We start from the raw sequence: 23,156 nt of genomic DNA, 5'->3' as shown, positions 1-23,156 counted from the left end.
TTGATACTCCATAACTGTAGTTTTACTAGAGTTATGAATCATAAAGCAAATATTTTTGGAGATAGTTTGCCAAAGGGGTCACAATCTACAGGTTGAGAACCACTTTTCTAAATCGTGAGCCAAGTTAACTTTCTACTTTTTGAAATCGATTGTCTTAGTACTGCTACAGGAATAGAACCCAACGAATGGTGAGCAATTAGCCTAGGTAATCCAGGTGGGCATGTTTTCATCATCAGAGGCTATGAAAATGAAAAATGGTATCAGGACACTCAGAGGAAGAGGAGCTATGACTTAGAAGCAGAGTGATATTAGTATGATTCTTGCAGTGACAATGGGAAAATAATATATCATCTGAATCCATGTCAGTATACACATATATGTGTGTGTGTGTGTGTGTGTGTGTGTGTGTGTGTGTGTGTGTGTATCTGCCTTGGAAGGGAGGAGAAAAGAGATGCCACCTTCCCATGCAGATTTGAAAGTGGATTTCAATACTGTGTACTAATACTTACATTAGGGTGCCTTTAGGTAAATTTTTTATATGTAAGTAATATGTTACTATACATTTTACTGTTGTAAATTTGTTGCTATTAAAATTTTCCTTCTCCTTCTCTTCTCTCACTGCCCATACTCCTTTTCTTTCTCTTTCCCTCCTCTCCCCCTTCCCCTTTTCCCATGGCAACTTGCCTGGCCTCAGTCCTTGGGACCAGTGAATTTGCTTGCCTGAGAGCAACTTCCCAATAAACCTGCCTTCAAAAACAAACAAACAAACAAACAAACAAACAAATAAATAAATAAATAAATAAATAAATAAAACTTTCCTTGTAGCATTGCTTAATATGTCATTTTATTTAATAAAGGCACACTCCATTTTCCACCCAAAGGTTTGTGGCACAGAAAGATTTGGCTGCAGCATTCTGCTTCTTTTATAGTGTTTGATAATGATGATAATAAAGATAATGATGACGATGATGATAGCATAGACAGTAAGTTGAGGGAAGAATATCAGGTAACTTCTACCCCAAGCCTTCAATAATTCAGCATGTGTGTGTGTGTGTGTGTGTGTGTGTGTGTATGACATTGTAATGTTGAAAGTCATACTAGAAATACTAAACATTAATACCAGACTAAATAGTTTATCTTTAGGTGAATCTTATTGTACAAATTGCCTATGGATACAAAATATGCTTAAACACTCATGAACAAACTATATGGGCTGAGAGAAGATACCTCTTCCTTTTGTAGCTATATGTTCCCAGTTTATCAGACACAACAGTGTCTAATAAATCACAGCCCCTATCTTGCCTGGCCATGAAAGAATGCATGGTTTTCTGGTACCAATAACATGCTTAAATTACTTACCTTTTGCATGTGGCTTTTTTCATTTGTATCCTCCTGTACTTTGTAGCCCAGTTACCTATATGATTGTATAACAAATCAATCTGGAACTTGATGCTTTAAGACTATTTGTATAATCTCCTATCATGGTTGTGTTCTCTGGCCCAGGCACACTGCTACAAAGCTGTAATGAAGGTGTCAACCAATATCTTTGCCATCCTTAGCTGTGATGGAAAAGAGATACTTCCAAACTCATGATCATGTGAATGTTGGCAGGATTCACTGGCTCAAGTCTGTTCCTTGTTCCCTGTCACTTGAGTCTCTCTATAGGCTGGCTCACATGGCCCTTGTTTTCATCAAAACATGCATGTGGGGGAACAAAAGAGAAAAAACAACCTCCAAAGCTACACCCTGTTATTTTTGCTGTACTAGCCTTAAGTAAGTCACTAGGTACAGGTCACACTTAGAGAGATGGTTTTGGATTGTTATTATTAATATGACAACAGCAGGAGGCAGGAATCATGGGCTCATCATAGAGTTCACCACTGTGCTGGTTTGCTTTAGCTATCAACTTGCCACAACCTGAGATCACTTGGCAAGGGCATCTCAATGATCATCATTTAGATCCGGCTATCTGTGAGCATGTCTGTGAGGGATTGTCTTGATTGTTAATTGATGTGGAAAGACCCATCCTGAATTCAAGTAGCACCATTTCATGGGCTGGGCTGTGGGCTTTGTAAGAATGAAGAAAGCCAGCTCAAAGCAAGCAAGTAGGCAGTCAGGTGGGCAGGCAGGCGGCTTATGAGTACTCCATTTGTCTTTGGTCTTGATTGTGTGCAGTGTCCCTGAAATGATGGACTGTAAGCTGTAACTATAAGCCATAAACACCCTTTCTTCCCCAGATTGCTTTTTGTCAGGGTGTTTTTAGTACAGCAATAGAAATGAAATTAGAACAACTAAAATAAAATGTTCCGATTCTGTGCAAAAGTATAAGTCACTTTTCAAATGGCCAGTGTCTCAAAAATGAGTAATGATTTTCTCCACTCTAATTTATGACTTATTTTCATACTGAGGCTGGAACCCAGGACCTCATGCATGATAGACAAATGCTTTGGCTCTGAACCACATCCTCAGCTCATTGTGATGCCTTTAATGATTTGAATAATATTCAAACATATTAGAGAAATACACAGGGGGGGTCTCTCAGAGCTCTTGCCTGTCTTCTGTACAGTGTCTCTGCTGTCAAAGAGGGGCCCTGAACATGAATAATACATGTAGAATTGTGGATTGAAGGGGGTTATTAAAGATAAAATGTTAGTTTTATTCACTATACCAAATACTCAACTCAGCCTGTGGGCATGTCTGTAATCGTGATTGTAAAATGAATTAAGTAGTCTACTACACTATTACTAAGTATAGAGCCTGACAAAGCGCTTAGTAGTAAGGCATTAGAGTAGTTGATCATACCTTCCCTCATAATGATGGCATCCATTTAACAGTTATGGATATAAACCAATTAGTGTTTCAAGCATTGATGATCATGAACCGGAAGCAGAAATATAAGTTTATCCAGCAAAATATTTTCTATTATTTTACTTTGGGTGAGCTAGATCTGTTTTTCATATTGCTTTATACCAACTCCATCCATTCTGAGGTCTAGTCATTGTCAGTTATTTGCATTACAAACATCTCCTTTTTACACCTCACTTTTCTGAACTATTTCTATCCTGTAATAAATATACATGGTCTTTAAGCTCTTTTTTATTTTTGATACTTTTATGTTTTTTATTTTATTTTTTATCTTTATTAACTTGGGTATTTCTTATTTACGGTCTTTTTTTTTTATTAACGAGTATTTCTTATATACATTTCGAGTGTTATTCCCTTTCCCGGTATCCGGGCAAACATCCCCCTCCCCCCTCCCCTTCCTTATGGGTGTTCCCCTCCCAACCCTCCCCCCATTGCCGCCCTCCCCCCACCAGCCTAGTTCACTGGGGGTTCAGTCTTAGCAGGACCCAGGGCTTCCCCATCCACTGGTGCTCTTACTAGGATATTCATTGCTACCCATGAGGTCAGAGTCCAGGGTCAGTCCATGTATAGTCTTTAGGTAGTGGCTTAGTCCCTGGAAGCTCTGGTTGCTTGGCATTGTTGTACATATGGGGTCTCGAGCCCCTTCAAGCACTTCCAGTTCTTTCTCTGATTCCTTCAACGGGGGTCCTATTCTCAGTTCAGTGGTTTGCTGCTGGCATTCGCCTCTGTATTTGCTGTATTCTGGCTGTGTCTCTCAGGAGCGATCTACATCCGGCTCCTGTCGGTCTGCACTTCTTTGCTTCATCCATCTTGTCTAATTGGATGGCTGTATATGTATGGGCCACATGTGGGGCAGGCTCTGAATGTGTGTTCCTTCTGTGTCTGTTTTAATCTTTGCCTCCCTATTCCCTGCCAAGGGTATTCTTGTTCCCCTTTTAAAGAAGGAGTGAAGCATTCACATTTTGATCATCCGTCTTGAGTTTCATGTGTTCTAGGCATCTAGGTAATTCAAGCATTTGGGCTAATAGCCACTTATCAATGAGTGCATACCATGTGTGTTTTTCTGTGATTGGGCTACCTCACTCAGGATGATATTTTCCAGTTCCAACCATTTGCCTACGAATTTCATAAAGTCGTTGTTTTTGATAGCTGAGTAATATTCCATTGTGTAGATGTACCACATTTTCTGTATCCATTCCTCTGTTGAAGGGCATCTGGGTTCTTTCCAGTTTCTGGCTATTACAAATAAGGCTGCAATGAACATAGTGGAGCACGGGTCTTTTTTATATGTTGGGGCATCTTTTGGGTATATGCCCAAGAGAGGTATAGCTGGATCCTCAGGCAGTTCAATGTCCAATTTTCTGAGGATCCTCCAGACTGATTTCCAGAATGGTTGTACCAGTTTGCAATCCCACCAACAATGGAGGAGTGTTCCTCTTTCTCCACATCCTCGCCAGCATCTGTTCTCCCCTGAGTTTTTGATCTTAGCCATTCTCACTGGTGTGAGGTGAAATCTCAGGGTTGTTTTGATTTGCATTTCCCTTATGACTAAAGCTGTTGAACATTTCTTTAGGTGTTTCTCAGCCATTCGGCATTCCTCAGCTGTGAATTCTTTGTTTAGCTCTGAGCCCCATTTTTTAATAGGGTTATTTGTCTCCATGTGGTCTAACTTCTTGAGTTCTTTGTATATTTTGGATATAAGGCCTCTATCAGTTGTAGGATTGGTAAAGATCTTTTCCCAATCTGTTGGTTGCCGTTTTGTCCTAACCACAGTGTCCTTTGCCTTACAGAAGCTTTGCAGTTTTATGAGATCCCATTTGTCGATTCTTGATCTTAGAGCGTAAGCCATTGGTGTTTTGTTCAGGAAATTTTTTCCAGTGCCCATGTGTTCCAGATGCTTCCCTAGTTTTTCTTCTATTAGTTTGAGTGTGTCTGCTTTGATGTGGAGGTCCTTGATCCACTTGGACTTAAGCTTTGTACAGGGTGATAAGCATGGATCGATCTGCATTCTTCTACATGTTGACCTCCAGTTGAACCAGCACCATTTGCTGAAAATGCTATCTTTTTTCCATTGGATGGTTTTGGCTCCTTTGTCAAAAATCAAGTGCCCATAGGTGTGTGGGTTCATTTCTGGGTCTTCAATTCTGTTCCACTGGTCTATCTGTCTGTCTCTGTACCAATACCATGCAGTTTTTATCACTATTGCTCTGTAATACTGCTTGAGTTCAGGGATAGTGATTCCCCCTGAAGTCCTTTTATTGTTGAGGATAGCTTTAGCTATCCTGGGTTTTTTGTTATTCCAGATGAATTTGCAAATTGTTCTGTCTAACTCTTTGAAGAATTGGATTGGTATTTTGATGGGGATTGCATTGAATCTGTAGATCGCTTTTGGTAAAATGGCCATTTTTACTATATTAATCCTGCCAATCCATGAGCATGGGAGATCTTTCCATCTTCTGAGGTCTTCTTCAATTTCCTTCTTCAGTGTCTTGAAGTTCTTATTGTACAGATCTTTTACTTGCTTTTTGAAGTCACACCAAGGTACTTTATATTATTTGGGTCTATTATGAAGGGTGTCGTTTCCCTAATTTCTTTCTCGGCTTGTTTCTCTTTTGTATAGAGGAAGGCAACTGATTTATTTGAGTTAATTTTATACCCAGCCACTTTGCTGAAGTTGTTTATCAGCTTTAGTAGTTCTCTGGTGGAACTTTTGGGATCACTTAAATATACTATCATATCATCTGCAAATAGTGATATTTTGACTTCTTCTTTTCCGATCTGTATCCCCTTGACCTCCTTTTGTTGTCTGATTGCTCTGGCTAGAACTTCAAGAACTATATTGAATAAGTAGGGAGAGAGTGGGCAGCCTTGTTTAGTCCCTGATTTTAGTGGGATTGCTTCAAGTTTCTCTCCATTTAGTTTAATGTTAGCAACTGGTTTGCTGTATATGGCTTTTACTATGTTCAGGTATGGGCCTTGAATTCCTATTCTTTCCAGGACTTTTATCATGAAGGGGTGTTGAATTTTGTCAAATGCTTTCTCAGCGTCTAATGAAATGATCATGTGGTTTTGTTCTTTCAGTTTGTTTATATAATGGATCACGTTGATGGTTTTCCGTATATTAAACCATCCCTGCATGCCTGGGATGAAGCCTACTTGGTCATGGTGGATGATTGTTTTGATGTGCTCTTGGATTCGGTTTGCCAGAATTTTGTTGCGTATTTTTGCGTCGATATTCATAAGGGAAATTGGTCTGAAGTTCTCTTTCTTTGTTGTGTCTTTGTGTGGTTTAGGTATAAGAGTAATTGTGGCTTCGTAGAAGGTATTCGGTAGGGATCCATCTGTTTCAATTTTGTGGAATAGTTTGGATAATATTGGTATGAGGTCTTCTATGAAGGTCTGATAGAATTCTGCACTAAACCTGTCTGGACCTGGGCTCTTTTTGGTTGGGGGACCTTTAATGACTGCTTCTATTTCCTTAGGAGTTATGGGGTTGTTTAACTGGTTTATCTGTTCCTGATTTAACTTCGGTACCTGGTATTTGTCTAGGAAATTGTCCATTTCCTGTAGATTTTCAAGTTTTCTTGAATATAGGCTTTTATACTAAGATCTGATGATTTTTTGAATTTCCTCTGAATCTGTAGTTATGTCTCCCTTTTCATTTCTGATTTTGTTAATTTGGACGCACTCTCTGTGTCCTCTGTTAGTCTGGCTAAGGGTTTATCTATCTTGTTGATTTTCTCAAAGAACCAACTTTTGGTTCTGTTGATTCTTTCTATGGTCCTTTTTGTTTCTACTTGGTTGATTTCCGCTCTGAGTTTGATTATTTCCTGCCTTCTATTCCTCCTGGGTGTATTTGCTTCTTTTTGTTCTAGAGCTTTTAGGTGTGCTGTCAAGCTGCTGACATATGCTCTTTCCTGTTTCTTTCTGCAGGCACTCAGCGCTATGAGTTTTCCTCTTAGCACAGCTTTCATTGTGTCCCATAAGTTTGGGTATGTTGTACCTTCATTTTCATTAAATTCTAAAAAGTTTTTAATTTCTTTCTTTATTTCTTCCTTAACCAGGTTATCATTGAGTAGAGCATTGTTCAATTTCCAAGTATATGTGGGCATTCTTCCTTGATTGTTATTGAAGACCAGTTTTAGGCCTTGGTGGTCCGATAGCACGCATGGGATTATTTCTATCTTTCTGTACCTGTTGAGGCCCATTTTTTGACCAATTATATGGTCAATTTTGGAGAAAGTACCATGAGGAGTTGAGAAGGTATATCCTTTTGCTTTAGGATAGAATGTTCTATAAATATCCGTTAAGTCCATTTGGCTCATGACTTCTCTTAGTCTGTCTACATCTCTGTTTAATTTCTGTTTCCATGATCTGTCCATAGATGAGAGTGGGGTGTTGTAATCTCCCACTATTATTGTGTGAGGTGCAATGTGTGTTTTGAGCTTTAGTAAGGTTTCTTTTACGTATGTAGGTGCCCTTGTATTTGGGGCATAGATATTTAGGATTGAGAGTTCATCTTGGTGGATTTTTCCTTTGATGAATATGAAGTGTCCTTCCTTATCTTTTTTGATGACTTTTAGTTGAAAATTGATTTTATTTTATATTAGAATGGCTACTCCAGCTTGCTTCTTCTGACCATTTGCTTGGAAAATTGTTTTCCAGCCTTTCACTCTGAGGTAATGTCTGTCTTTGTCTCTGAGGTGTTTCCTGTAGGCAGCAGAATGCAGGGTCCTCGTTGCGTATCCAGTTTGTTAATCTATGTCTTTTTATTGGGGAGTTGAGGCCATTGATGTTGACAGATATTAAGGAATAGTGATTATTGCTTCCCGTTATATTCATATTTGGATGTGAGGTTATGTTTGTGTGCTTTCACTCTCTTTGTTTTGTTGCCAAGACGATTAGTTTCTTGCTTCTTCTAGCGTATAGCTTGCCTCCTTATGTTGGGCTTTACCATTTATTATCCTTTGTAGTGCTGGATTTGTAGAAAGATATTGTGTAAATTTGGTTTTGTCATGGAATATCTTGGTTTCTCCATCTATGTTAATTGAGAGTTTTGCAGGATACAGTAACCTGGGCTGGCATTTGTGTTCTCTTAGGGTCTGTATGACATCAGTCCAGGATCTTCTGGCCTTCATAGTTTCTGGCGAAAAGTCTGGTGTGATTCTGATAGGTCTGCCTTTATATGTTACTTGACCTTTTTCCCTTACTGCTTTTAATATTCTTTCTTTATTTTGTGCGTTTGGTGTTTTGACTGTTATGTGACGGGAGGTGTTTCTTTTCTGGTCCAATCTATTTGGAGTTCTGGAGGCTTCTTGTATGTCTATGGGTATCTCTTTTTTTAGGTTAGGGAAGTTTTCTTCTATGATTTTGTTGAAGATATTTACTGGTCCTTTGAGCTGGGAGTCTTCACTCTCTTCTATACCTATTATCCTTAGGTTTGATCTTCTCATTGAGTCCTGGATTTCCTATGTTTTGGACCAGTAGCTTTTTCCGCTTTACATTATCTTTGACAGTTGAGTCAGTGATTTCTATGGAATCTTCTGCTCCTGAGATTCTCTCTTCCATCTCTTGTATTCTGTTGGTGAGGCTTGTATCTACAGCTCCTTGTCTCTTCTTTTGGTTTTCTATATCCAGGGTTGTTTCCATGTGTTCTTTCTTGATTGCTTCTATTTCCATTTTTAATTCCTTCAACTGTTTGATTGTGTTTTCCTGGAATTCTTTCAGGGATTTTTGCGATTCTTTCAGGAATTTTTGCGATTCCTCTCTGTAGGCTTCTACTTGTTTATTAATGTTTTCCTGTGTTTCCCTACGGGAGTTCTTCATGTCTTTCTTGAAGTCCTCCAGCATCATGATCAAATATGATTTTGAAACTAGATCTTGCTTTTCTGGTGTGTTTGGATATCCCATGTTTGTTTTGGTGGGAGAATTGGGCTCCGATGATGCCATGTAGTCTTGGTTTCTGTTGCTTGGGTTCCTGCGCTTGCCTCTCGCCATCAGATTTTCTCTAGTGTTACTTTGTTCTGCTATTTCTGACCGTGGATAGACTGTCCTATAAGCCTGTGTGTCAGGAGTGCTGTAGACCTGTTTTCCTCTCTTTCAGTCAGTTATGGGGACAGAGTGTTCTGCTTTCGGGCGCGTAGTTTTTCCTCTCTACAGGTCTTCAGCTGTTCCTGTGGGCCTGTGTCTTGAGTTCACCAGGCAGCTTTCTTGCAGCAGAAAATTTGGTCTTACCTGTGGTCCTAAGGCTCAAGTTCGCTCGTGGGATGCTGCCCACGGGCTCTCTGCAGCAGCAGCAACCAGGAAGATATGCGCCGCCCCTTCCGGGAGCTTCAGTGCACCAGGGTTCCAGATGGCCTTTGGTGTTTTCCTCTGGCGTCCGAGATGTATGTACAGAGAACAGTCTCTTCTGGTTTCACAGGCTTGTCTGCCTCTCTGAAGGTTTAGCTCTCCCTCCCACGGGATTTGGGTGCAGAGAACTGTTTATCCGGTCTGTTTCCCTCAGGTTCCGGTGGTGTCTCAGGCAGGGGTCCTGCCGCTCCTGGGCCCTCCCCCACGGGAGCCCAGAGGCCTTATACCGTTTCCTCTTGGGCCAGGGATGTGGGCAGGGGTGGGCAGTGTTGGTGGTCTCTTCCGCCCTGCAGCCTTAGGAGTGCCCACCTGACCAGGCGGTGAGGTCTCTTTCCCATGGTGTCTTGGAGCAGAGAGCTGCTGCGGGCCGGGATCCGCGGGTGTGGGATTTCCGCATTTACGGTCTTTAAGCTCTTAATCTGTTCTTTAAAGATTGCTGCACTCTGTCATTTCTTTAATCATTATTCCCCAACCCAAGGTCAAGGAAATGTTCTCAATGTTACTAGGTATTTTGTTGTTTGCCTTTTGTGATGGTGTATTTACTTTTCTGCAATTAATTTCCTTTTTTTTTTCATTACAGTGGTAGAGTTGGGACCCAGAGACACAGGCCTGCTCTATCACTAAGCCACATCCCCAGCCCCCCTTTTAAAATTATTTTCAATTGACCAGTTAACTAGTATTACTTCTTCCTTTGAAACATGATGTTTTAAAGTATAGATTACAGAATGACTAGATCCAGATACCTAACACAATCCTACTTCACACTGTATTTTAATGACTTAAAATGAATGATTTTTGAGACAGAGTCTTATGATGTAGCCCTGGATGTCCTGGAACTCACAAAGAGCCACCTGCTTCTGTCTGGGTGTTCTAGAGCTCTCCCTGTATTAACCCTTACAATTCTCCTAATCATGTGGGCCGAGATGATTATCCCATTTTTACCAATGAGGAAGCTGAGGTACAGAGAGATTATGTAACTTGTTTAAGATCCATTAGTAGTAAATGTTGAGGTGAGATTATAAGCAGCCCAGTATCAGTCACACTCTGATTTTCTCACACACCACATTCTTCCATACTCAACCAATTAATGGTCTTTTAGTGACTTCTCTTTCTCTTGCCATGTATCTTTAGCTATAAGATGGACATTAACTATTTATTCCTGTATTTATGTCTTGTGGTTGCTATGTGATGAGAAAATCAAAATTTTTTAAATTGGTTATTTTATTTATTTTATTGGTTTTTATTTATTTTTTTACATTTCAAATGGTATCCCCTTCCCTGTTTCTTCTCCACAAACCCCCTATCCCCTCCTCCCTCTCCCTGTGTCTATGACCCTGCCCACCCACTACTGCCTGAGAAAATCCATTTTAATGTCAGTTATTCTAAACTACAATATTCAGGGGAATACACAGTGCTAGGTACCATGACGTTCTCGTGGATGCTACTGTGGGTTGTTTTGTTTTCTTGACAATTTTATACATGTATACAATGTTTGGAAGACAGTCCTAATATGCAAAAATATTGACTATGGTGTGGGTAACAGTGATCCTGACACTCCTGGCTTAGTGTATTTTGGAATCCAAGAGGAGAGCAGAGATCACTTGTGTTTGATATCGTGGGTTCCATGGTCCATTTTAGGCCTAGCTTACAACCTCATAGAAATGCTGACCTACAAAGATGTTGCACAGTGTACAAAGGAAAGGGATGTAAAGGAAATGAGCTAAAATTTGTTTAAAAAACAATCTAAGTGCAAGGCATTCAGTGTGTGTGTGTGTGTGTGTGTGTGTGTGTGTGTGTGTGTGTGTGTGAAAGGACCATCCTATTTTACAGCAAAAGAATAATGAAACATGTGAGATAGTGTGTTGGCTTTGGGAGAACCTAGGCAAAAACATATGGAACTCTCTCTGTAGTATCTTTGAAACTTTTCAGAGTGTCTCAAATTATTTCAAAGCAAACTTTTTTTTAATTAGTGTGTTTGGAAGAGAAGGGTGGAGAGGACCACACAGTTCCACCTCCAATCCCAGAAGGTCAGGTATCAGGTCTAGAGAGGAGGAGTTACCTGAGGAAGTTGAATGTGGAGATGTTCCATGCAGGCTCCTGGGATCGGAGCTGCTTTGGAGTCTGGTGAACAATGTAGGCCTAAGACTGGGGATAGGTATATTCCCTTCTTAGCCCCTTGGCCTTCTCTACTAAGCTAACTTCTGTTAGGAATTTGCTGTGTCAGCTGGCCATGTTTTTCTACTTCTTTCTCCACATAAATGCATAAGAATAGTTATTAATTCACTGGAATTATGAACTCTTAATAAAGTTAGGAGAAAAAATGGTCTGGCTTAAGCCCAGGAATGTAGGCTGAGGAAATCTCTCACTAGAGTGATATTTTTTAAGAATTAGGAACCTCCCTGGAAATAAAGTAAATGCCACAGAAAATGATTTACATGTTTAGAACCCACGTTGTGTGTTTGTTTTCTGTTTGGCTAAAAGAAATCTGACTTGTATGTTTTGCTGACTTAACTGTCCTCAAGGACTAGAAGAAAAATATGATCTTCATCTCAGCACATTTTATTTGTTACTTTCCAAGGGAAGTTCTTTCCAGCTGCAAAGAGACAGTAGGATGGCCACCATGTTTGTGGGGGACAAAATGGGGAGATTGTAGGCTATGTGACTTCTGATAGAATGACAAAACTTTGAGGATGGCATCAATTTCTAGTGCAGTGTATAAAAGTAAGAGAAGAGTTGAAGGAAAGAAGAAAGGACCTGAACATTACACAGGGGACACCAGGCAGTCATGGTGTTTCACACCTTTAATCCCAGCACTTGGGAAGCAGAGCAAGAGGATCTCTGTGAGTTTGAGGCCAGCCTGGTCAACGAAGTTGGATCCAGGACAGCCGAGGCTACACAGAGAAACCCTGTCTTGAAAAATCAATCCAAAACAAAATCGCACAGAGGAGAGCCCTTGGCTGATGCAATTCTGCTTTTAGCAAAGAAGTAATTTGACCAAAATAGTTTCTTCTTAAACATATCGTATGCATTAATTTATACTATTTGGCATTTATTTTTCTTTTGGCAGTCCTAAGAAATAGTGTTCCCTAAAACGAAACAAAGATGAATAGCACAATAGGACATTCTACTGCAAAGATGATAAAGGGCAGATTGCTCCACTGCTCCTGTTCTGCTAGCTCTAATGTTTTCTGCTTTCCACCAGGCAATGTGAACTGTGTTATAATGAGCAAAGATTGTCTGTGACCTAGTAGACTACTTTAATGAGAAGCAAAGCTAGGTGCATGCACATCGAACACTTACTTGGCAGCTCATTGAAGCACACACACTGTTCTTCAGGGTTTTGCCAAAGAGGATTTTCAAAGTGGAGGGAAAAAAAAAAACAGACCTAAGTGATCGGTTTGGAGAATGAAGCAGGAAATGAAGGAGAAATGCCATGGGGATAAATTTGAAAGATCCAACATAAAAACCTCAGCCAAGCAACTGAAAATGATGGGATTTTGGCGTGTCTCTCGAAAGAATTACCTTTCCGCTGCCTTGAAAGTGTGAAGAGAGGATTGAGTACATGAACAAGAACACATCCGTGACACGATGTGCTACTGCTCTATGTTCTGATATGGGCAGATATTTAAAACATGGCACTGAATTTCTTCTATATTTGAAGCAAATGCTAAATAGCACATAAAAGGCAAAAGTCCCCAAGGTATAAATAGCAAATTGCTCACCGCTTGTGTAGGGGTAAAAATGAGATTTACAGAAAGATTTACAGTTTAGATGGCCCATGCTTTGGTATTCTTGAAATAACATGTTACTTTTTTTTCTCAAGATAAACAGGAAATATAAGCCATCTGCACTTAGCAGAAAAAAATGTTAACCATTTCCAATCCAAACCTTTTTTTTTAAAAAGCTGAGAGGAAAGGGATTTCTTTGTAGGGTAGAATTATAAACTGGGCTGAGCAGGAATAGAAGGGATGATCATCCATTAGAAAGGAACAAGGGTCCTTGCAAAGCTAGGCTGTGCACACAAGAATGGGGCTATAGATTATTGGCATGTGTTTTCAGCATCTATGGGGACCTTCCAGTCTTCTGTTGTCCTACTTGAATACCAGTGACTATACCCTCTTTCTGTTTGTATCTGCACAACGTGTACTAAGAGTAGAGGTTCAATAAATGGTGGACAACTAAATGAGGGAGGGAACGAGGCAACATTACTCTTGGGTGGCTTAGATTCACTCTTTTAATATCTCACAAAAAGCCAGAAGTAGTGGTGTGTGTTTGAAATGCCAGTGCTGGGGAGTCAGAGGCACACAGATTCCTGGGGTTTACTGGCCATCCATCCAGGTCTTAGCTGTGAGTCCTAAGCCGCAGTGAGAGACCCAGTCTCAGCAAGGTGGATGGCTCCTGAGGAAGGACTCATGAGGTTGACTGCTGGCCTCCACATGTACATGCACACCTGTGCACCTTCACAAGTCATAGTCTTTTGAAAACTTATGGGGACAATTCCAGGAATCTCACAGGCTGTCTGAAACCTGTTAATCACCAAAACTTTTAGATCCTCCTTTGTAGGGAGCACGTGAAGTCTTGACGGCATGTTGACACGAGCAGGGTCATGTCGAGGACTCTAGTGCCTCAGTGTGCAAGTGGCAAGGCCTTCCTTGGGTGAGGCTTGGAGGAATGGCAAAGGTTTCCTCTAGTTCAGGTGCAAATGTTAAGAGTTTGTGCAGAAAATATCCAGTGTAGCTTCTATCTAGACCTGGGTTGTTTCCAGCTTAGAGATGGAGGCTGCTTCCCTACAGAGACTACATCTATTGAGATTAGCTAATCCCACCTTATTCATGTATATTTCATGCCCATGATGACCTGGTTAGGTCAATCTCCAGAACCCTCCAGGATGTAGCACCTGTTATTGATATGCACACTCTTTTAGAATAGACAGAAAAGGGAACGTGTTGACTGGAAACTAGAACTCAACTGAACAAAAAAAAGCTTCATTGGTATCATTAATCACATTTCAGCCTGTTTAGAAGTACAGAAAACTGAACATGAAGCTAGACTGGAGTGCTATAGCTTATAGCATGGTGTCAGAACTATAAGAAATGATCAGTGGGCTGGAGGCTATCTAAGCAATTCTCAGTGCTTATTGCTCTATTGGAGGACTATAGTTCAGATTCCAGCACCCAGATCACAAATGCCTGTATCTCTGGGGAGTCTGTTGTCCCCTTCTGGCACTTGGTACACACACACACACACACACACACACACACACACACACACACACACACACAAATGTGTTACCAATAGATATATTGCCAAAGTAAACTGTACAATACCTACTTTGGGTGGCCCTTAAATAGCAAGGACTCTAAGTTCTTTAAGTATAGAAATATTTGTGCATATGCTGTATGTATATGTGAGAGACGGAGGAGAAAAGTATGCAAATAGAAAATATATATAACTCACAGAACTCAAGTCTTAAAACACATATCTAAAAGAAAATAAAATATTTCATACTCAACTTTTTCTTTTGTTACTGTTATATATGTTTATATAATACATGTAATAGAAACAAAATGCATATGTAATATATATTGATATTATGTACACTAATAATTCAGTGTCTGTGGTCATTTCCAGGGTGGACAAGCTTCATTTATACCATCTCTGGAGATGTGTATATTGGTAAGTAAAGGGTATGCCATTTGGGGTTCAATTGCAGTTTAATTCAAGCTACTGAAACGATAAACTACTGAAAGTGTTGAATGTAATTGATTACTGTGCCTCTTTTCTTCCCACACCAATCTGGACCAGGGGACCTTATAGCTTCCAGGGTGTTCAGTATCAGAGAACAACATGAACAAAAAGGCCCAGGCAAAAAAGGCACAGCAGTGTTAAATCTGAGAGGTTAGCAGTTTCCATGCCCATAAAGAGGTGGAGTTCCCCTGCGCTCCAGTGAGAGCTGCAGTCTGTGTATCCCTTTGGAGATAGAAAACAAGTTATGTACTTCAGGTATTTCCCATTTTTTATTTATTCTAAGCTGTGTATGCTGCTGTTTGTAGTGAAACGCATATTTGAGAACAAAGCAACTTTTCATTTCATACATGAGCAGTGGGATATCTACCATCTGTATGCCTGAGGCAAGAACCAAGCTATGGTGATATGAAATAGAGTGGCCAACATAGGCTTTGTCCTTTGAATTCTTGGTCCCTAGTTGGTGGCATTCTTTGGTGATATTTGTGAGGTGTAACTTTATGAGGAAGTACATCACTAGAAGTAGGCTTTGGGACTCTAAAGACTCACCATTGCTAATTCTTGCTCATTGCTTCCTGCTTGCTGTTCAGGAGGTGAACTCTCATCATCCAGCCCCAGCCCCAGTGCTGTCTCTGCTGCCATAGTGCTCTACTATGACAGAATCTTAACCTCAAGGGACCATTAGCCAAGTCAACCCTTCCTTTTATAAGTTGCCTACAGCAACAGAAAAGTTACTTCTATGGAAGTGTTCCTCAATTTCAGTCTCCATGTCCTACCTACACTACATTCAGTTACAATGGAAAGTTCAAGCCCACTTGTGCTTTCAAATCTACCCAACCCGATAGCAGAAAAGACAGAATCCACAGGACGAGAGACGAGCATGCAGAGCACGTTGCCTCTGCTTGTGTCCATCCTAACCATTCCCATTTTCCTGGAGACAGGTAAATGCTCTTTGTATGGATAACAGCAAATTGCTATGCTACAGCACGTTCAATGAATGTCCCATCCAATCCCCTTATGATCTTGCTTCCCCCCGTACCTGCTGACCAACTTCCAACTCTCTGTGTCTACACCACTTTTCCTGAAACTTTGAAAGACTGCTCTGGCTCAGTCAGGAAGCACAGAAGCACCAAAGAAAGCATCAACGTTCTGGAAGTTAGCGGTCTCCTTGAGTAGGTTATAGTAGAACCCATTTCTCAATTCCCCACCGAGGTTATTCTCAAACTTTTCATAGTGGGACTGTATGATCAGGTGCCTATCCTTCCTTGCTGTGGTGGTTTGAATGAGAACGGCCCCCATAAGCTCCTATGTTTGAATCCTTGGTCCCCAATTAGTGGAGCAGTTTAGGAAGGATTAGGAGTCATGCCTTGGAGGAGGAGGTGTGTCATTAGAGGTGAGCTTTGAGGTTTTAAAGACCCATGCCATCCCAATGTGCCCTCCCTGCCTTCTGCTTGTGGACCATGATATGAGCTCTCAGCTGTCCTTACTGCCATGCCTTTGTTCTCCCATCATGGATTTTAACCCTCAAAAATCATAAGCCAAATCAATCACCTTTGTTCATAAGTTGCCTTGGTCCTGATGTTTCGTCATAGCAATAGAAAGGCAATGATTGCACTTCCTTTCCCTCAATAACTCTGCTGGTTTCCAGACTGCTATTCGCTGGTATTATCTCCTGAATCAACTCCTTATACCAGAATAGCCATTTGAATTTGTGTTTCAGGAAGAAGCTAGAAGCTTCCCTCTCCTCATCTCCATCCACAACGATGAGTGACATGCATGTGGATGTGGCTTCCCAGGACATAGTCCCAAATTCCCCACTTCTGAGACCCTCTGGAATTGAATGATTCCTACCCCACTCCCATAGGAGAGGCCAGCAGAGAACGTCCTCCTTGGGAAATAGATTATCAACTTGCCGGGAGCATCCTCATTGCAAAATATATTCTCAATTTGCAAACAGATGGCCTGCTAATGACATCTGTACAGGGTGTGATGATGCGTCCCAAGTGATTTATTTAAACCATTCTTTATATTCTCAAAAAAAAGGTGTTTGATCACTTGAGTCTTCTGGAAATAGCAGTAATTGGAATTTATTCATAATGTGGTACAATTGGACTTTGCTCTTCTTTCACTGAATAGCACTTTAATTACAAGCCCCAAACAAAATTCACATATTTTATCATTCAAGATAGTAAAGATTCAAATAAAAAAACCCTCCAGCTGTATTACAGTAAGCGCCTGGGTGTGCACAGTAAAATGTATTAACTCTCTGAGGAGAATGAGGTATCTTTTTTAATATATATTCTGATAACCATAAAGTACTATATGAAATAGAAAAAATTCTTTCTTGGAGGTCTCATCCTTATGATTTTAAAACAATCTGCAGAGATGGAATATAATAAAGAAAGAGCATGAAGTTTAAGGTGTTAAAGACTCCAGAAAGGTTTATGTAGAATAATAAAAAGCAGGGGCTGGAGGGGGAACCAAACTTTATGGAAAGTGCCTGAAAGTGAATATTTTTTTTGTCTCTGAGACTACTATACCTTGCGGCCATGGACAATACATACATAAATGGAATGTAATCCAAATTTTTGTCGAACTTCATGTATATTTCATGTACACAAAACGAGTATTGCTAATTCTTTGCAATTTTTTAAGTGAGGACCTTTCTTGGTTTCTTGACTCTACAGAAGCTCACAAATGGTTTTGTCCTTAATGGCATTAAAGGAAGGGTAAAGGTATAAAGCTTGAGAAGTAATCTGCAAAGCCTCTTTTATCACAGCCTCACTTCAGACAGACCTTTACCCCCAGACATCAGTAAGTGAAATATTCAGAAATTCTAAGCTAAGGAGGACCTACACTTCCACTTGTTTTCCCTGATGTAAGGTGGAATTGTCCTGAGTCATTTCTTCTCACTGGCTTATATCCCGACCCCATAACCATGGGCCACAGGTACAAAATATCTGGCAGAAGATGGAATTGTGGTCTCTAGCTTCTGAGTGAATTTGTGTGTGTGTCTAAAATAAACTGGACCATGGACAGAATCCAGTTCCACAAACTGGCCTCTTAGGACTCAACCAATGAGCAACAGGCCAAATGACCTCATTTGTATCTGATCTCCTTGCTTTGTTCCTATCCACCCCTTCATGAGGTTGCCAATGAGAAAAGCAAAAGGACAAAACAGCACATCACCAGAGGGGAAAAATGACCAAACAGAAATCACCGTTTAAAAATATCTAACTTACAGTTTATAGTGAGAACCCAGAAAATGATTCCCAACTTTAGTACCTTGATTTTATCTTGCTTGTAAACACAAATGGCACCACTCAACCCCAGACGGCAGGAGCTGATCAGTAAGTCATTCTCTTTTGCACAGTGTCAAATAATCATTGTTCAGTTAATGAAATGTCAATATGTGTAGATAGTATTTTGGGCTAGAACAAATAGGCCACAATTTGGATGGCAGAAGTACTCTGAGAAGACTGCATACAGTAAAAATTTAAGAAAGATATTAGTTGCAGAACAAAGGTAGAGGAAGGGAAGAGAAGGGTTGAGGTAGTGAGGTATGAGGAAAACATATTCAGTTATATACTGCTTGAAATGGCCTTATGGAACCCAGTACAATAAGATCTTTTAAAACGTGTGTGTTGTGTTATGTGTGTGGTGTGCTACATGCGTTCTATGTGCTTGTTAGTGTGAATGTGTGCACATGTATGTAGGTTCACATGGTGGTCAACATCAAGTTGCTTCTTCAGTTATTTTCTACCTTCTTTTTCCCAGACTCTCATTGAACCTAGATTCCACAGTTTCAGCTATGCTGGCTGTCAGTGACCTTCAGAGATTCTCAGCCTCTCACTTCCTCTTCCTCACCAGCATCCTAAGTGACGAGTGATGTGGATGAGGCAGGGCCCCCCAGGGTGTAGACCAAGAATTCCCATTTCAAATTGTCAGAGCCCACGTAAAAAGCTGAATGTGGTTGTATGTGCCCATGACCCCAATGTTATGGGGGAGGAACACAAAGGACCACTGTGGCTTGTTGGCTTAGCTCCAGAGTCACGAGAGAGCCTTTCTCAAGAGAATAATGTAGTGCATGATACAGGATATGTAACTGTGTAGAAAAGTGGAAAATGTGATACTTCTACAAATAAGTCAAATGCTTTGTAAAAGTAAATTGCTAGAGAAAACAAATGACAGGGAATGGAGGGATTAGGGAACATGTAGTACTCTAGAAGGATTTAGGTGATGCCTAAAATGGGTATACATTAAAAAGAGGACAGAAGGCAGAAGAGATGAGTCCATAGGCAGAATATTTACAGTCTGTGCATGATGATCAGAGTTCAGATCCTTAACATCTACTTTTAAAAAGAAGCTAAGTGTGGTGGTACAGGCATTTGTAAATTTGGTTCTGTGTTGAGGAAGACAGAGGATCTCTGGGGGCTTGTTAGTGTACCAGTCTAAGCAATCCATCAGTTCCAGGTTTAGTGAGCGACCCTGACTCAAAAAAAAATTAAAACTGTGGAGAGCAATTGAGGAAGACACCCAGCATCAGCCTCTAGTCAGGCTACTATCCACACGCACATGTGTACCAATGCACATACATAGAGAAGCGCATGATAGATAGATAGATAGATAGATAGATAGATAGATAGATAGATAGATAGATAGATAGATAGGTAGATAGATTGAAGGACAATGCTTCAATCTAGCTACCAAACATCTAAACTGTGTTTGTCAAAATTTGTAAATTACAGGACATTTACATTTTAAAATAAGATGCTTGTGGCGGTTTTTCAGGTGGTGGCAGTCTCTGTTGTAGTAGAACTTCTGCTATACATCTAAACTTAATGATGTTAAAATGTGTAATAGAAATTACCAGAAGGCGTGGAACAGAGTGAGACACTAGTTCTTATAAAGAGAAGAAAACGAAGAGAGGATGCTCTCACACTGGAGCTGGACTCCAGTCTTACACACACACACACACACACACACACACACACACACACATTTTAAAAAGTATTTTGCCCTTTTCTGACTGTGTAGGCAAAAAAGAGTAATAGCATTTTTGGTTAAATGTTCCTTAACTACATTATTAGATTTAACATTCTTGGCAAAGACTGCCAATGGAAAGTATTTTATTATCTGATTTGTTTCATTTTATAATTACAAGTAGTCAGGAACAATAGGCTATATTTCAGGGGGACTTATTTTAGGTTCATCAGTTAGACAGATGAGTCAACTACCATAGAAATGATCTGGAAAAGAAGATGCCATCAGTGTTCTCTCTGGCACTATTTTGAAGACTTTGCATGGGAAGCTAGAAACTGAAGGTAGACTGAAAATTATCTACCCAGCAGCTTGACTCTGGTGTTAATGAAAAAAGTATTCCTTGGAGTAGAACATTTCAAATGGCCCCTTGTGCATCTCACTGTGATTTCACTTATACATTGGAAGGGAGGAGCATGGGCACCCAGCTTCTAAATTTGGATTTCTTCACAGGCCAATCAACATTGCTGTCAAGCACATTATCCTGATATAGGGTGCCAAGACCTACAAGCTCAGTAGGATTTCTGAGTGCTGTCTCTTGTCAGCTCACTCTATTAAAGCAGTCTCACGAAACATACTACACGACAAACTCAGAGTCCAGAAGCGGGCCACGTGGGTACTGGCTGTTACACATGAATTAGTTGAAGATAGAAATATGGTTCATTGTCCACAGAGGATGTCAGTAAAGCACAGCTAATAAAATGCCTTTCCCTGTCACAGTTTAAACTATTATCCAACTCTAAATGACATTCCTCTCGGACTCCCAGACTTTTCTTGCCAAATCCTCGTGTAAGTGGAAAGCCAATGGAGTTCTGCTATTCACCCCATGACATTTGCTGACATATGCCTTTGATAAATGGGTGTTATGTTGGGGTTGGCTCTGCTAATTTGCAGGGGTGATTGTGCCTGAGCTCATGTTAATTCCTTGGAATTGGCGAAGGTGGAAACATTTTCACCAGGGAAGTTGTTATAGACACCAAAATCAGGCTTAATTACTCCAGCCACCATTGTCCTCCAAAGCCAATGAGTAAACACATTTTTTATTATTTTTTACTGCCATGGACTTTTTTTTAAATGTACCAAGTTCCTCTTAGACAATGTTTCTAAATTCAGTGGCATCATTAAAAAGTTAAAGAAACAGTTTACGCTGTAATTACATGTAGACTTCTCTCTCGGCATCTGGAATGCCATGATATAGTAACAGGTCTGCTCTGAATTGTGAGACAACTAGCATAAAGTCTATCCTGAGATATATTCTGCACTGTAACATGGCATACAAATGTCTGCGACTTCTCTTGGAGACAGAGCTATCAGCAGAGCAAATAATGCCGCAGTTTGTTGGCTACAGTCATGACTGAAGCAAGCTACATGGCAGCTAACTGATGGAGAAAGTACATGTGTGATCTGGCCCAGTCAAGGCCATACTTAGTCTCAGTTCTTGCTGCAGACTTCTACAGAGCACCTTACTCCAGAATAAAAATTCTTGTTCTGTCCGAATCCTGTTTCATGTTTGTTAGCAACAGTGTAAGCCATATGCCCTCTCTGGAATATGTCCCCTATCTCCAAAATATAGGCTGGAAGATGACTTCTTTAGAAAACATGGCTGTTAGAAGGCTGACTAATATCTCCCAAATGTATATATAAATGGAGATTCTGTTTTTATAATAATTTGTCAAGTTATTGTATCATTTAATCATTTCTTTAATCATTTTTAAGTTTTAGCTTGCGTCCCTTGTTTCTCTCTGTGTCTCTCTTTTTTCTTTCAGTCTCTGTCTCTTTCTCTGTATTTGACGTGTACAGATGTAGTACATGTGCCTGCACATATGTGGAGGCCAGAGGAGGATCTGTCCTATCACCCTCTACCTGATTCCCTTAAGATTGGATTATTTACTGAGACTGGAGCTAAGATGGTGGCCAACAAACCCCAGTGATCCTCCTGTCTGCTCCCCACAGTGCTAAGGTTACAACCGTACACAGCCATGCTTGCTATTTATGTGAATGATAGGGATTTGAACGCAAGTCCTCAAGCTTGTGCAGGAAGTGCTCTTTCTTATGCACCAAGCCATCTGAGCCCTCTCCTAACTCCTTGAATGCTGGATCTCGAATCATCTCTCTGTTATCTGTTCACATATCTGGGTTTTTATACCCAGCTGGAAGACACCCTTAAATCTCACCCTTTGCTGCAGCTGTCTATGTCTATTCTAGCACACTTGGGCCTCTCCATTGTTCAGATCCCTCTTGCAGAACTGCTGCTGCTCTCCTTGGCACACCACATGCTGGTGCTTAAGACCATCAGACAGATTCTTTCTCAACTCCCTCCCTTCCCTCTCTTCTAACCTGTCTCTGTCCTTTCAGTCCATTCACATGCTAACCCACATTCACTTTAGTCCATTACAGAGAGATCCCAATAAATTTGCTTCAGTTTAGGCCTGCCCTCCATTTCCTTTTATGCTCTGTTTCCAAAATTATTTTTTCAAAACACAGATCTGATCATTTCTCTCCTTTCTCTATCTCTCTGTGAGTGTGTGTGTGTGTGTGTGTGTGTGTGTGTGTGTCTTATTCACTCATTTTGTATGAGTAAGGATGATTTTAAAGGATTTCCTTGATACATTTTCATCCTTTCCAGTAGAATGTTAAAACCACGATAGAAGGTTCACAGGATCCTTAGAAATTTTCACCCATTCCCTTTGACTGACTCTTTGTCCTCTTGTCCACAACACCCTCTTCCAAGTTCTGTTTCTCGGGAGTCTGTCTTACCTTACACAGCTCTGTTAAAGTCTTACTTCCTCCAGAACAAATGCCTGGGGTACTTCAACCTAAACAAGCCCCCAAGATTTCAGTTCTCAATGAGTTTTTTTGTTACGTTTAAGTGTTAGCTTTACTTCATCAGTAAGTCTTAGAAGGGAAGGAATGTTAGCTAGCCTAAAGATACACACCCTCCTGAGTGCTTAGAAGGCACCCACCTACAGAGTGTTTAGGAACAGACCTTGTTCAGTATTCTATAAGTTGCTATCCAATTCCTCTAGTTTTCAGCTGAATTCTTCTCTGATGATTGCATGTGCTTATATTTGGTTGGTCCCAAGAACGTTCTGAATTATTTAGATGCAAGGAATGTGACTTACACGTATTTTCTCTAGTATTTGAAAGTTGGAGAT

The 23,156-nt window shown here is 40.4% G+C and overlaps 1 protein-coding gene across 1 annotated transcript in view; it reads left to right on the top strand.

Annotated features, from left to right (window-relative positions):
- Window positions 1-23,156, top strand: part of Pir (pirin) — a 110,620-nt gene that overhangs the window by 75,339 nt on the left and 12,125 nt on the right. The window contains exon 7 of the mRNA NM_001009474.1: window positions 14,848-14,892. Coding sequence (NP_001009474.1) covers window positions 14,848-14,892 — 45 coding nt within the window. The remainder of the gene's footprint in view (window positions 1-14,847; window positions 14,893-23,156) is intronic.

The sequence above is a fragment of the Rattus norvegicus genome, chromosome X (assembly GCF_021556685.1).
Source record: "Rattus norvegicus strain SHRSP/BbbUtx chromosome X, alternate assembly SHRSP_T2T, whole genome shotgun sequence".
NCBI classification, from domain to species: domain Eukaryota; kingdom Metazoa; phylum Chordata; class Mammalia; order Rodentia; family Muridae; genus Rattus; species Rattus norvegicus.
Note: the sequence above shows the minus strand (reverse complement) of the source record. Positions and strands in the feature narration are given on the sequence as shown.